This window comes from Oreochromis niloticus, linkage group LG6 (genome assembly GCF_001858045.2).
Source record: "Oreochromis niloticus isolate F11D_XX linkage group LG6, O_niloticus_UMD_NMBU, whole genome shotgun sequence".
Taxonomy (NCBI): domain Eukaryota; kingdom Metazoa; phylum Chordata; class Actinopteri; order Cichliformes; family Cichlidae; genus Oreochromis; species Oreochromis niloticus.
Genome location: NC_031971.2, coordinates 22,539,242 through 22,554,196, shown reverse-complemented (window position 1 = coordinate 22,554,196; position 14,955 = coordinate 22,539,242). Strand labels below are relative to the sequence as shown.

The window sequence follows — 14,955 nt, the reverse complement described above, 5'->3', positions numbered from 1 at the left end:
CACATATACAATATACAAAAGTCTTAAGACACGCTTTATCACTTTATATTTTTGTAGGAAAACAGGAAATAGACTCAGCAACTTATTGAAATGTGCAAACACACATAGAAATACAGTATACAAGGGGAAAAAATAGAGTTTGTATGATTCTAATGAGCTCGGAAGTCAGTATTTAGTATTATTGGTAGAACAGTGTGTTATATATTCTTTAACACAGCCTGGACACTCTTAACCTTTCTTTCTTTAATTATGTAGTCTTCAGGAATAGTTCTCCAGGGTTCTTGTAGGACACTTAAAGCTCTTCTTTGAATGTTGACTTCCTTTTCTTCCCTTCTCTGTCAACATGATCCCACACTGCTTCGGTAATGTTGTGGTCCGGACTCTGAGGAGGCCAATCCATGACTGATAGTGTGTGTTTTTCTAGCCAGGTATGCTTTTACTGCATTAGCCATTGCCAATCACGAGCTTTTCTGATGGTAGTTGTTCAAAATCTGTGTTGATAATTCAGTTTGTTTTGACAAAATCCCCAACACCACTGGCTGAAATGCAGATCGAAACCATGACAGAGCCTGCAATGTGTTTTACAGACCATCACTTATAATTTGTAAACACTCACTTAGACACCAACTGTTGTACCTCTCTTCCGACCTCCTCTGCACGTACTGATGAGCTTTTTTCCCTGCTTCCCCTCCTTAAGACTATATATATATATATATATATAGCAAAAAGAAAGAAAGCAAAAAGATATATATATATTTCTTTTTACTTGCTTTTTAAAAAACCTAACACTGATCTATCTATCTATATATATATATATATGTATATTGCTCAATACCACTTTAAAGAAATACAAGAAAGTCTGGTTCCTTGAGGCAAAATATAAAGAAATGGGTGGTGACTCAAGATTACACCTTTGAAAACAAAATGGTGAAATGTTATTCTTTACAAAAATGTCACCCGAAATCTACTAAATCATCATAAATGTGTGTTATTTTATCAACAACACAAAAATAAGTAACGTTTATTCACAAATATAGTCCTAGAAGTTACCGTGAAGTGATTGGTTGACGTTGGCCACGTGAGTGCTATAACCCGGAAACACTCCAAGTTTTTTAACCAGTCACAGCCATTCATTCGCTGCAGCTCGCTGGGCTTACTGACAGGTACCTGCGTGTGATATTCTGACTAATTTTAACCACATTTATAGCAGTGTTTACATATTGCTTGATAGAAACAACTATTCCTAAAACATTTGTCTACTCCCTGGAGTTATTTGTAGCCTCGTGTTTGTGTCACTACTTTTAATGAGTTTATGAGAAGTGTCTCCGCAACCGGCACCGGGCAGCAGCATTAGCTAGCTGTAGCCGCTAGCGTTGAGCTTCAGCAACTTCATAAGTCATCTAGCTTTACTAAGGCACATGTATTAACCACTTTAATGTCGGGCTTTTTTTAAAGCCGCTTGGTTAATTCAGCTCAGGTCAGCTCAGCTCGGTGGGATCAACCACGTTGCTGACAGCTAACTGGTATCAACAGTTAGTTAGCTGTGCGGCTCATTAACAGCAGGGCGTTGGTTTTAAATCTATATCGCTCAATCAGACAAGGTTAATTACTCTATTTATATTTTTAACAGGAAGCATCTCTATCTGTGAGGCACTTGCTCTCCCCCCCTTCCCCTCCCATCATGGCTACAGACTTGATGGAGATTGACGACTCTCTTTACAGGCAAGCCTCACCATCACTTATAATTTGCCTTTTTAATGGTTTATATTACAGCAAGCGCAGTTATTGTTCGTGGTGTTTCCATTCGTCCTTCTAGCACATTCCTTCACAGTGACTCTTCATCTCTCTCTCTCTCTCTCTCTCTCTTTAGCCGCCAGCGATATGTGCTTGGAGACAGTGCCATGCACCAGATGGCCCAGTCCTCAGTCTTTCTCAGTGGAATGGGAGGACTGGGAGTAGAGATAGGTAGGCAATATTTAATGGTTTGGTGTTTGTATGAGCCACGCAAGCAACTCTAACATGACTCTAAACCTTTTGGGTTTGGTTTCACAGCAAAAAATATTGTCCTGGCTGGTGTAAAGGTAGGTGCGCTCTCTTAATATTACAGCAATGTGTCATTCCCAGCATCTTGCAAGTCCAAAGGTCTTGTAGTCATAATTGTTCGAACCTATACAGTATGTTTGTCCTCTGTGTGTACAGGCAGTCACGCTTCATGACACAAAACAGTGTGAGACCTGGGATCTTGGCTCCAACTTCTTCATCCGCAAAGAGGATGTTTTGAGTCAGAGGAGGAGGTAATGAACCCCACGGGGCGGGACTCTCCTTACGCTCTTAAATAGGCATGCACCAGTGTAGCTTATTCATTCCTCATGAAGATACCTTAAAGGAGTGGGCTGATAATAGTGCTAAATAAGTACATTACAAACCATTCTCTTTTTATGTGAAAGTTATTATTAAAATGACAAAATAACAGGACCAAAACCTAATTAATTTAAACTTGTTTCCTTTCATCTTGGTCTGTGATTAAATTGAATTGTTACAGTTAAGCTATTGCTGCTCCCCTTTGTTACTGTGTATGTCTGTTTAACCATACCCTCCTTGCTTGCACAAGATCATTAAGGACTGCACTAATCAAGTTGTTCAGTTGCTCAAAGTGCAGTTGTAAAGTTTACACAACAATACAGAAATAGTGACACTGACAGGGACAGCACCATTGTCTGTTGTTGTGATCAGCTCAACTGACCACTGTTTGGTTTCTGTTGAATTATAATTAGGTCACAAACTGCTGCTATAAACATTTTGCTGACATAGCAACAGTGAAAAGCCACCAAAGTGACGATCCTTTCTTGTTAGTTTCATAATGTGCTAAATAAAGAATGACACTTTAGTTCAGTTTAACTGAATATAATTGTGATTGACCAGTGCATACCTAATACAGCTCTGAGTAGGTATCAGAGTGATATGTGGTATAAACATTAAGACTGGTGCATCCTTACTCAGATACTCTCTCGTGTTTACCCACTCCCTTGTGTTTTTCCCACAGGGTGGAGGCAGTGTGCCCTCGCGTTGCAGAGTTGAACCCTTATGTCCACGTTGACATGTCTTCCTCTGCTCTTGACGACAACACTGATCTCGGTTTTCTCAGAAGGTACCAGGTAAGTCATTACCTTTCAGACTCCGGGTTGTAAGCTAACTCATTGGTAATAGGACAGACATTTTTTTTTTTTTATAGGTTGCTCCCACGCCCTCAGAAACCCCCTAGTGATTAAAAATATGAGGTGTAGGGAAGTATGAAGACACCCGCCCCTTCCCTGAAGACCAATGTGGCTTAACAAGAGTTTCCAATAGAAAGATTTCATCATAGAGAAACATTTCTGAATCTCAATAAAAACTCATGAAGCTACCCCAGCAGTGTGATTCACTTCACAGCTGCCTCTTACAGATGTTCTAGTTATGTTTCTCCCCTGGTCTGAAGGAATGTTGAACCTAAAGGTCAGCATTTCATAGCTGCACAGTTATGAACCCTTCACAACTTTCGCACAGCAGAAGTCGATGACATTTTTATGGCGATCATGTATTTGGCCACCAACTGGCATTCAATTTAAAATAAAATGCTTGTACGTAACTGCTTTTCTTCTCTACTGCATAGTCTGCTATGGACTCCAGGTAATGTTTAGTGTCTGCTCTGCTTCCTCCTCTAGTGTGTGATTTTGACTGAGGCCAGATTGAGCCTACAGAAGAGAGTAAATGAGTTCTGCCACTCACAACAACCCCCCATCAGAGTAAGTCTGCTCTCCTTGTTGTGCTTATGCATTACAGTTGCACTGTGAGAGCTCACAGATGGGTAAATATTAACCAAACCTGTTGCGTGTGTATTGCTTCAGTTCATCAGCTGTGACGTGTACGGTATCTGTGCACGAGTGTTTTGTGATTTTGGAGAAGAGTTTGAGGTGTTCGATCCCACAGGAGAGGAGCCCAAGGAGGTTTTCATTCAAAGTATCACTCAGGTATTCCCCCCGACCACACCGCACAAAAAATAAAAAATTACAAATAAATAAATTGTTCCAGCTTTTCTTCAAAAAATTCAACACATACACTTTGCAGTAAAGTTTGCCTGTTAATCTTCTGTCTGCTTAGTCAGTAAATGAGTGAACTTTGGTGAACTTTTCTGCAAACTGTTTCAGGATAATCCTGGGGTGGTAACCTGCATGGACAACCAACCCCACGGCCTACAGACAGGGCAGAGTGTTGTTTTCAGAGAGGTCGGCGGCATGGTGGAGCTCAACGGCACTTCTCGGCAGGTTTCAGGTACTGTGGTTACAAATTTATTACTGTAATGCATAACAGCGGCGTCTCCAAGATATTATTATTTGTACAAACTCAAACTGGTGTTTTTATTTATTTTGCTGGACGCAAATGCAAAAATGTATCTGGCAATGTCATGTTTGGTGACTTGTTTTCTATATGTATGTTCATATAAATTAATATAGTGTGTGTGTGTGTGTGTGTGTGTGTGTGTGTGGTTATAGTCCTTTCTTCTCATAGCTTTGCAATAGGAGACACATCTCAGCTACAACCATACACACATGGAGGTTTCTTTGTCATGGTGAAAACCCCTAAGATGTACAGATTTGTAAGTAGACTAGTTTTCATATTTAACAGTGTCGTCCAATTATGATTTAAAAACATACAGATATGTTTAAATGACCATCACTTGTGTGTATGCTCACAATAACTCACAATATTTATTTCAGGAAACATTAGAGCGACAGCTGTGTGACCCTCGGGTCCTGACTCCGGACTTCAGTAAACCAGAGGTAAGAGAAAACTATGAAGCTTGTATCCTACAGAGAGGGGAATTGTGTGACATTTAAACATCGTTTTTATTGCAGCTTCATGACTCACATGGCTGAGAACAGTGTGGGTTAGAAACTGATCAAAACTTTCCCATGGATCTCTTGCTACACAGTTGGTTCTCCTGACAGTATCCCACATGCTTAAACATACTGCCTTCACGTTTACACAATAGAAACATGCACATGTACAGAGCAGAGATACCCTTTCTTTCTCGAGTTCACATTGATGTTGCAAAACAGGTTAAACTAATGTAGACCCAGTGTTTCTTAGCCAAGTTCACAAATGCCTGTTTTTCTTTGAGTTTAAGAAGCCAATTTCTTCACAGTCCTGTTTTAAATCTGCTTCTCAGGCCCCACTTCAAATCCATGCTGGCATGTTGGCACTGGACACCTTCCAGGAGCAGCACAGTAGACTCCCCAACACTGGGTAAGTAAAATTTCCATATCAGATCAGTACTTTTTACCTTCCAGTCTAATGTTCTGCTCTGCTTTCTCTGTACAATATGATTGCTAAGCACTGAAGAGCGCCTTTTCTTTGATGTCATCAGGTGTTTACAGGATGCTGAGGTTTTACTAAAGCTGACTGAGGAAGTGAATGCAGCTCTCAAGAGCAAAGTGAGCTTTACTGTTTTCCTCATTTCATCACTGCAAAGGCAGGCACTCATTGTCTGACAGATGACTGTATGCACGCTGGTGTGATAACGTTATGCTGTCTTTTCCTCTCATCTGTGACTCCTTCCTCCCAGGCTTCTGTAAATACTGAGCTAGTACGCTGCCTTTCAAGGACAGCGAGGGGTATTCTCCCTCCATTAGCAGCAGCTGTTGGAGGTTTAGCCAGTCAGGAAGTTCTTAAGGCCATCACAGGGAAGTTTGCACCCCTGCAGCAATGGGTAGGTCACTAAATTTGAAGCTGTGGTTTTATAGCTCACTGTAAGCCTTTTTCCAACCCTGAAAGAAAATGTTTTATTATCCTGTTTTTTTTTTTGTTGTTGTTTTTTTTAAACTTCTCTTTTGTTTTATCACATTTTTAGTTTTATCTTGATGCTATTGAGGTAGTCAAGCCACTTCAACCTCTTTCTGCTGAGGAGTTTTCCCCTAGGGGTGATCGATATGATGGATTACGAGCTTGCATTGGTGACTCACTGTGTTTACAACTACACAAGCTAAGGGTCTTTATGGTAAGATTTAGAAGTTCTCAATGTGTTTAAGGTTTTTATTGAATTATGCTAGTTTACCCCAAAATACATTCTTTTATAGGTTGGCTGTGGAGCAATAGGCTGTGAGATGCTGAAAAACTTTGCCCTGCTTGGGATTGGATTGGCCAAGAGCTCAGGGGAGGTGGGTATTTATTCTTTATGCATTTATCTAAGTTTTACCTCACTGTGAAAAGTTTACTGGAATTTCATTTGCATATTTAACTTCTCAGGTGTGCATCACAGACCCAGACCTCATAGAAAAGTCTAACCTCAACAGGCAGTTTCTCTTCAGGCCACATCATATACAGGTGAATAGACGTGCATTTCTGCACCAGTCAGGCTCGGGCTTGATCGATGCATTGCTGCATTTAAGCCATCTGTTTCCTCTCTGCTTTAGAAACCGAAAAGTACCACAGCAGCAGAGGCTACTCGTGATATTAACCCAGACCTACAGGTGGAAGCTCACCTCAACAAGGTGTGTCCGGCTACTGAGAACATCTACAATGACTCATTCTACTCTTCATTAAACCTAGTGGTCACTGCGCTGGACAACGTAGAGGCACGGAGATATGTGGACAGGTTGGTGAAGACATTGTGACGATCACAGCTTCACTTCATTAAGTATTCGATGTTCAATGAACCGCAGTGAAGCAGAATCCATGTGTGATTATTGTGACCCCTGTCCTCATGATTACCATTCTCATGACATGAATCTCGTAGATTCATTTTGATAAAGTATTTGTTGTCATTAAAAAAATTTTCGTTTTTGCAATTTATGTATTTTCAGCCGCTGTGTATCCAATCAGAGGCCTCTCCTAGACTCTGGCACCATGGGAACTAAAGGGCACACCGAAATCATTGTGCCAAACTTGACAGAGTCTTACAATAGCCATGTGAGTCTGAGGAAGAGGCTCAAGTTATTGGTTTTCTGTGCTGGACATGTGCAGTCCCATCACCAACCTAAAATCGCTTTTCCTTTGCCTCCCAGAGGGACCCCCCAGAAGAGGAGATCCCATTCTGCACTCTCAAATCTTTCCCTTCTGTTATAGAGCACACCATCCAGTGGGCCAGAGATAAGGTCAGGCAGCTGAAAGACCCAACAGCATTCTTTTTCCACACTGCAAATTATTGTTATGAAAGTCTGAGTGTACCTCCTAATTTTTATTTTATTTTTTAAATTTTTGGCTTTCTAGTTTGAGAGTGCCTTTGTCCACAAGCCCTCCATGTACAGCTCGTTCTGGCAGACCCATTCCTCGGCTGAGGTGGTGCTGCAGGTAAGGCACCAGTGCAGTTTTCACTGTTGAAAATCATCCCAGCAGTGCAGCTGATTAATCAATAAAAACAACTTTGATGATTGTGTGTGTTTGTCTGTGTAGAGGATGCAGGCAGGGGAAAGTCTGGAAGGGTCATTCCAGGTCATAAAGCTGCTGAGCAGACAGCCCACTCAGTGGGACCAATGCGTCGCTATTGCTCGTCTGAAATTTGAGAAATATTTCAAGAGAAAGGTAATGAAAATACACATTCCTATCAAAGGGGCTGTGTGGTTTACGATTATGTGATATTTCTTTTCAGTTTTTTCACTTTACTGCTGTTTTCATGTAGGCCCTACAGCTGCTGCATTCTTTCCCACTGGACACAAGGTTAAAAGATGGAAGTAAGTGTTAAATAATCAGATGGAAACCAGAATCAAGTTATCAAGCAAATTAACAGGTATAGCTAATGTATAAATGGCATGTAAAATTAAAGTATTTAGTGAAAAGTCTCCCAATTCCTCAGGTTTGTTTTGGCAGTCTCCAAAAAGACCACCAACACCTCTTGAATTTGACTTGAAAGACTCTTTGTGAGTATGCCCTTCTGCTAACCGATAAGCCAAATATACTCAGATCTTGGCTTTTAAACTCTCCTCTGTTCCCATCAGGCACTTTGCTTTCATTGTGAGCACTGCCCGGCTCTTCGCAGGGATTTATAACATCCCTTATTCAGAAAGGGTGGGTGGCAAGCATTTAAATCTAAGCTCTCTCAAAAATACACATACGTAATCACTTACTGACTGTGTGATTGTGTTTTTCAGGATCTTTCTGAAGAGGCTATTACCAGGATTCTCGCAGATGTCAAGATTCCAGAGTACAGGCCCTCAGAAAAAGTAAGCTGTTCTGTTGATCTGAACTTTAGACTTTCAAACAAGTGTGGGCCCCCCCCCAAAAAAAAACCCCACCCTAATCTTTTTGATGTGACTCTGTCTCTGCCAGTGCATAGAAACAGATGAGACAGCAAAGAAGCCTGATCAGATAAAGATGCCTCTAAGCAGTGAAGAGGAAAGGGACGCCATCGCTCATTTGGAGCAGGCCATTGCTACTGACAGGGTCACACCAGGTATGCAAATACTCAACATATCCTTTTTCTTTTTTTCCTTTTTTTTTCGTCTGAAGGAGACACAAGCTGACTGACAAATTGAAAATGTGAAAGCTGGAGTGTTACATTTGTGATTAACGATTGGAGTGTGTGTCCTGTAAATTGTGCAGAACGGTTACGGATGAGTCCACTTCAGTTTGAAAAGGATGATGACAGCAACGGTCACATGGACTTTGTCGCATCAGCATCCTCTCTCAGAGCCATCATGTACTCCATTGAGCCAGCTGACAGACTTAAGACCAAACGCATTGCTGGGAAGATAATCCCCGCCATTGCCACGGCAACAGCTGCAGTGGCTGGTTTGGTGAGCACAGACCTTGAGATACTCATGTGGTTTTTAAGGATTGCATCCAGCAGATAGTGCTCATCATCCATTAGGTTATATGTTTTGACTGAAGAATAGGATGTACAGAGATGTTTTTAAAATGTTGATTTAATGGTATGGTAACCTTGTGTATTAATGTGATGCACTCAGGTGGCGCTGGAGTTGATCAAGGTGGTTGGAGGCTTCGGGTTTGAATCACACAAAAACTGCTTCTTTAACTTGGCCATACCTGTAGTCGTTCTCACTGAGCCTGCTGCAGTCAAACAGACACTCATCAGGTACACCCATCATACACGTTTGCTCTACACGTTTCATGTCACCGTTATTTTTTTCTTTTAATTTTAATATGCCGGATGCGCTTCCTGAAACTCCTCCTAAGGGATTTGTGTCTCCTGAGTCAATGATGAGCTCAGTTGTGGCTCCATGGTTTAGTTGTTAACATGTTCGCCTCACACGCGAAAGATCCCAGTGGGAAACGCAAATCCAGCCTCACGGGGTCATAAGACAGTGCAGTGCTAATGCCTGGAAGAAGGGTTCGGAGAGTTGCATCCGGAGTAAATGTCTGTGCCAAATATGCAGATCCATCCACAGCAGTGACCTCTTGTGAAATAAGGGGATCTCAGATTTTTAACTGATGCTATGAAGCTCCGGCTTCCAGTGGACTGTTCTGCAACAAGATGTTGCTGTTTTTGGATTCTGTGTACTGAAATTTTCAAGTCCCGCACTCTTACTGACCACTTACTGTGGCACTATCACAGCATCCATGGGGAAATTACATTTACCATGTTATTATTATAATGTCATGTAGTAACAGCTCCATTGCATCTCTTCCAGGAACAACATCTACTACACCATCTGGGACTGCTGGACTGTCTTTGGCCACGAGGACTTCACTCTCTCTGACTTCATGAATGCTGTCAGGGTATCAAGCATTTACTCCCATTATCCAGTGATTTGCAGCTGTCAGATTATTGTATTCTTCCTCAGATTCTTGTTGTTACTGAGAATATTTTGTTTGTTAATGGGCTGTTTTGTTATTTATAGGAAAAGTATGGAATTGAACCCACTATGGTCGTCCACGGTGTAAAGATGCTCTATGTGCCTGTTATGCCTGGACACTCCAAGAGGCTCAAATTGACGTATGTGTTTTCCTCCAAACTTTTCCTTATTTTTTTTCTTTCTTTTTATAAAAACAGTGTGGAGTAGGCAATGAATGTGTTGCTTAAGGGCACATCAGAATCGAGAGGGTGGATACTCTTTAACAATAGATTAAAGCAGAGACACTCACACTTCCCTCACACTGCCTACGTAGTGTTTTCCTGGTCTAAACTTAAGCAGAACTTCCAGGTGTGTGCCTGTACTTATGCTCATTACAAAGTTTTGTTGTTTTTTTTGTTGTTGTTGTTTTGTTTTTGTTTTTTTGCTGAAATGTTCACAGTGCATATATTCGTCTCTTTGCCTCTGATTTTTCACAGGATGCATAAACTAATCAAGCCATCAGTGGACCGCCGCTACGTAGACCTTACTGTGTCATTTGCTCCAGAGGCGGACGGAGACGAGGACCTCCCTGGTCCTCCGGTCAGGTACTACTTCAGCCCCGATGGCGAGACTCCCTGACACCTCCCTCAATGTCATCCTTAAGCCTCTTGTGTCCTTATTTCCCTTCTTTTATGTAAATTGTTACACCCCACTTGCTTAGGCATGGGCCAAGAGTTTTCCCTCAGGATGTTACCTGACAAAGTCAAAACTCCTTGCCTTAGCACAAACCCCTCTTGTACTTCATGGAGCAAGAAAGGCCAGTTGTGGTCCCAGTTCTGTGTGGTTTTTTTTTTTTTGTTTTTTTTTTTGTTTGTTTGTTTGTTTTGTTTTTTGTTGTTGTTGTTGTTTTTTTTTCCCCTTGCCTAAGATCTAGCCAGTGGAACACAAGGAGTAGCACTTATAATTATACCTGTGTACATATACTTTCTGTTCTTTTCTTTTTTTTTTTTTTTTTTTTTTACTGTGGTGAAATGCACAGCTCTGGCTGTGTCGATGCCTTAATTGATTATTAACCCTTTTTTTTTCTGTTTGTGGCAACGAGTCTGACTGAAATCTGTGTTTACAGGAATCTTTAAACTCCCAACACACAGACCCATTCAGTTCTTGTGTTTGACTTTTTTTTTTTTGTGAGTTAAACTTTTGGCACAATAAAGACAAGCAGTTGGTAGGCTTCGCAACATCTTCGTCCTCTGAGTTCTTTGAGAATATTGCCAACCACAAATTTGCCAATTATTTTCTGTCTCCCTCTATAGAAATAAAATAAAAGAATCAAAATTTGTTGTATAATTTTAAGGTGCGACAAGTTAAGTGAACAATGGCAAAACCACCAAAGATAGTGATTATCATTTTGTCTGCAGATTGTTTTTTTTTTTTTTTCTTTTTTTTTTCCCATCACTTTGACTGCCTCATTATAAAACATGTTTAAAACACAGGGCATGGATATCACCCAGCATTTGAGAGCAACACACAAGCTGTGTTTCACTTAAAGGTTAAGCTGAAGTTGTTCTGCAGTCATTCGGGTGTAAAATGACAGTCAGTGTGTGGTGCACTTAAAAACAAAAAATGGGTTAAAAAAAAATTAAAATTAATTGTAGCCGTTAGTCTTACCTACCTTAATAAATACTTGAGTAATGACTGCACTGACATTAGTTTGAGCAAACAAGATGTTCTTCATTAACAATACAAAAACTGGCGTGAGTTTAATGACTGTTTCACACATAGAAAAGCCTTATTTTGACAGACATTAAACATCTGGGGTCACACTCCTGTGTTATAACACATTTGTTTTAAAAGAAAATCTTTGCTGTTCATGATTTGTTGTATTTGTTCATGAATGTCTGTGACATGTATTTATTTACTTGTTATGCCTTTTTGGGGGGGGTCAGACTGAGCCTGTATTGATGAGCTCTGAGTAATGGTGCACTGGTTAAATAATCAATAATGAATAGTAGTCATCCAGAAAGTCTTTCTCCAGGTTTACAATTCTCCCTTTCATTAAGTTCCAGGTTAAAAAGAAGGCTTTCGATCTGTAGTGCCTACAGTGGCATTAACGTCAGTGTAGATTTGAATGGAATCAGTTAAATTGAACTTTGTCTTGAAGATTAAGTTGCATCTTATCATCTGTCTTGGACCTTCTGGCTGAACACCACAACGAGATGCTTCCTCAGCGTTCCTTTGTTTCTCTGCTCAAAACCAGAGGTGGTGAAATTTCCTTTCTACAGCAGATGTCTACCCATATTGACAACACTTCTTGTGCAGTGAATTCATCATTTTAAAACAAAGCAGTGTTAATGACAGATACTGATGTATGTTCTTGTGACAGACGAGCTCAACCAGTGGTCCAATAAAATGTGAGATTTCAGGATGTCTTCAAAATTGAAGCTGCTGACTCGTTCTTCGAAGTCAAACTTTACAACAAATACAGACACTATGATTTGAATTTATTACATCAGATATTTATAGAGAGAAAATATTACATGTAACTGAGGTTTTGTTTTGTTTTTTAAACTAAAAATACAATTTGATACAGTACCTTGGGAAATTAAATTATAAATTCAAAAGTTCATTCAGATCTCATAGTGTGACTGTTACATTTCATCTTTGCCACTGTAGTGATTAAAAACATAACACAGTATCTACACATTAATAACTGAGGAAAAGTGCATTGTGTCTGGTTTAAATATCAAACTGTAACATTTCATATATCGAGGTCCTGCAGGTTCCCCCAGCTGGGTCCCACTTTGACTTTGGCCTTTAACTTCACATAGAGTTTCACTGCTGATTCCATCTCTCTCTTGACTATCTGTGCGACCTGACAGAAGCAGAGGTTCGTGTGAGAGACACTTCATACAGCTGTGTGCAACCCAAACAGTAATTCCTGTATGTACCTGTATGAGGTCTTCTTCTGTGGCTTCGTAGATGAGTTCATCATGCAGCTGCAGGATGAAGTAAGCTCCTCTGAGTTGAGATCTTCCAGCTCTGCGATGATTACGGACTGACGAGATTACAGACGTGATTAATTTACAGCCTTAAACATGATGCAGGGGTTATCGCTCCCTGCATGTTGCATTAATGCAAAAAAAAAAAAAAGAATTTATGTTCAGGTCACCTGAATTTGTGTGCTGGTGAGACGGAGGAGCTGCAGGATACGTATTTTGTAGCCGTTTCTGGATGTTGACAGTGGCAAGTTTAACAATATCAGCTGCAGAGCCCTGTACGGTTGTGTTCACTGCCTGCCGCTCTGCCTAAGCAAGGAAAAGGTGAAAAAAGCATGAGTTTTAAATGACCTGCTTCACATCTAAATTCTGACAAAGAACTCGTGCTCACGTGAGCTTTGATGTGTGCGTTGCTGCTGGTTATTCCAGGTAGATATCTTCTGCGACCCATCAGTGTCTGGACATAGCCGTCCTTTATACAGTTCCTCACAGTCTGTTTAAGAAAAGCATTGATCCCTGAAATGTCAGAAAGAAAATGTTTTAAAATGAGAATGTAGAAGTAAGTTTAAGCAGTTTAAAGCAAACCTGTCGGTGGTTCAAGCCCCCTCTACAATTGACCATGGTCTGCTATACTGGATTATTAATCCAACTCTTGGTCTTATTATGCTCCTCAGCTTGTTTTAGTACTGATAATAACTGAACGACGTTAAGAAGTTTACACTTACATGAGTCTAATCTTCACAACACTGATAAGATTAGAAAAAACATTTCACATACTACCAAAAAAAAACAACCAAACAAACAAACATTCTCGATCTTGTGTCTCTTATTTCAAGTAAAGGCACATAATTTCCATTTAATGTCTTTATTTTTTTCCCTGTTATCTCATTGTAGCTACAAACCCCTCAATATTCCAACCTATATACTGCAGCACATCCCGTGAACTGGATTGTCCCATATGCAGAATTTGTGTTTTTTAGTATAGTGTGATGCAGAACAGTGCAGAGAATATGCGTGCGTCTTTCAGAAGGACTCAAATTGGATGAAGAAAAAGTCACATGGGAACAGCTACATTATGCATGTGTGCAGCAATCTGCGTGGGTGTAAGAGACACTGTGGCAACAACCGGAAATACACGGCTAATATTAGTGATATTACTAATATTGAGATATGTGTAGTGGGGAAGCCCCAGTGTATACCTTTGTATCTGGCTTTGAAACTCTCAATGTAGCATGCTGCATCATTCTCATCCACTCCCATTTGCTCCCCCAAAGACTTTGCTCCCATCCCGTAGATGATGCCATAGCAAATCTGCAAACACAGAAGCATGTACTCCCCTGGTGATCTTGCATGTGTGCATGTCCTTTCTGTCTACCCTTTCCAGCCTAGTTGTACCTGTTTTGCCTGTTGTCTGAGGCTGTCATTCACTGACTCCGGCTCGACACTCTTCCACTCAGCCGCAATGCAGCGAAACACATCTGCTCCACCATTCAGCACCTGGTGAACATGCAAAGTTCACAATTTGAGTTTACATATTGTTTTCTTTCCATTAACCAGATTTAAATTTCACTGACCTGCAGGAGACGCTGATCCTTTGAAAGATGGGCTAGCACTCTCAACTCCAGCTGGGAGTAATCAGCTGCTAATATCATTCCACCTACACAACAGTACAAAGCTTATAGAAGCGCCTGATGCAAAGCTACAGGAAGGATAGGTGACCACTCATCTATATGAACTATACGTGGATGTACCAGTATTATTATTAGAGAATTATTATATTAACCTGAAAAAGGAATGAAAGCATGTCTCATGCTAACAGAGAAGGCAGGGCCTTGTTCTGAAGTTCCAGCTGCGACTGAAGATACCACAGAGCGTCTCCTCTTTCTGTAACAACAGTGTAAGAAAATCATTATAGCAAGTCCGCCCTGCTGCATCACTCCTAGCTACTTAACTTTTAAAGCAGTTAGTTTTGGAAAAACCTGTCACCCACATTAATCCAATGTAAAAATGGACATTTTGCATTATTTTAGGGGTGTAATACTATTACTCTGTTGTTGGCCTATTTCTACTTCTACTTCATAGACAGACGTATGAATATGAACAGAACATTCAGCATAATAAACAAGATGAGCACAGTGCAAATTAACTTTTCATTTAATTTATTGACTTTTTCCACTGAAAAATACTTTACA

At 40.5% G+C, this 14,955-nt stretch overlaps 2 protein-coding genes across 3 annotated transcripts in view; one reads left to right on the top strand and one right to left on the bottom strand.

The window, feature by feature from the left end:
- Positions 1-383: 383 nt before the first annotated feature.
- uba6 (ubiquitin like modifier activating enzyme 6) lies at positions 384-12,189 on the top strand. Of its 2 annotated transcripts, none has more exons than XM_025907745.1 (32): positions 384-428; positions 1,631-1,722; positions 1,871-1,965; positions 2,053-2,081; positions 2,200-2,294; positions 3,044-3,155; positions 3,702-3,782; positions 3,885-4,007; positions 4,185-4,308; positions 4,530-4,633; positions 4,755-4,817; positions 5,207-5,283; positions 5,405-5,471; positions 5,603-5,746; positions 5,888-6,034; positions 6,114-6,194; positions 6,283-6,360; positions 6,450-6,631; positions 6,840-6,945; positions 7,041-7,130; positions 7,246-7,326; positions 7,429-7,557; positions 7,655-7,706; positions 7,829-7,892; positions 7,971-8,040; positions 8,124-8,195; positions 8,302-8,425; positions 8,575-8,768; positions 8,940-9,067; positions 9,624-9,711; positions 9,834-9,928; positions 10,265-12,189. In XM_025907745.1, the coding sequence occupies exons 1-32, from the start codon at positions 399-401 to the stop codon at positions 10,404-10,406; spliced, it is 3,159 nt and encodes a 1,052-aa protein (XP_025763530.1). In that variant the 5' UTR covers positions 384-398; the 3' UTR covers positions 10,407-12,189. The 2 variants fall into 2 exon arrangements, with proteins under 2 accessions (XP_025763530.1, XP_003452252.1); XM_003452204.4 differs by lacking the exon at positions 384-428 and adding an exon at positions 1,108-1,163.
- The window catches only part of polq (polymerase (DNA directed), theta), an 18,211-nt gene continuing 14,021 nt past the window's right edge, over positions 10,766-14,955 (bottom strand). The window contains exons 28-35 of the mRNA XM_013275718.2: positions 14,547-14,647; positions 14,338-14,420; positions 14,159-14,260; positions 13,963-14,074; positions 13,155-13,279; positions 12,937-13,072; positions 12,716-12,822; positions 10,766-12,639 (exon numbers count right to left, since the gene is read on the bottom strand). Coding sequence (XP_013131172.1) covers positions 12,526-12,639; positions 12,716-12,822; positions 12,937-13,072; positions 13,155-13,279; positions 13,963-14,074; positions 14,159-14,260; positions 14,338-14,420; positions 14,547-14,647 — 880 coding nt within the window. The 3' untranslated portion in view covers positions 10,766-12,525. The remainder of the gene's footprint in view (positions 12,640-12,715; positions 12,823-12,936; positions 13,073-13,154; positions 13,280-13,962; positions 14,075-14,158; positions 14,261-14,337; positions 14,421-14,546; positions 14,648-14,955) is intronic.

Excerpts from the sequence above, each read along its gene's own strand:
- uba6 (XM_025907745.1), top strand. The coding sequence starts at position 399 with ATGACTGATAGTGTGTGTTTTTCTAGCCAG. Across the intron at positions 4,309-4,529 it reads CACTTCTCGGCAGGTTTCAG|TCCTTTCTTCTCATAGCTTT; the intron begins GTACTGTGGTTA and ends GTGTGGTTATAG. Across the intron at positions 6,361-6,449 it reads TCAGGCCACATCATATACAG|AAACCGAAAAGTACCACAGC; the intron begins GTGAATAGACGT and ends TCTCTGCTTTAG.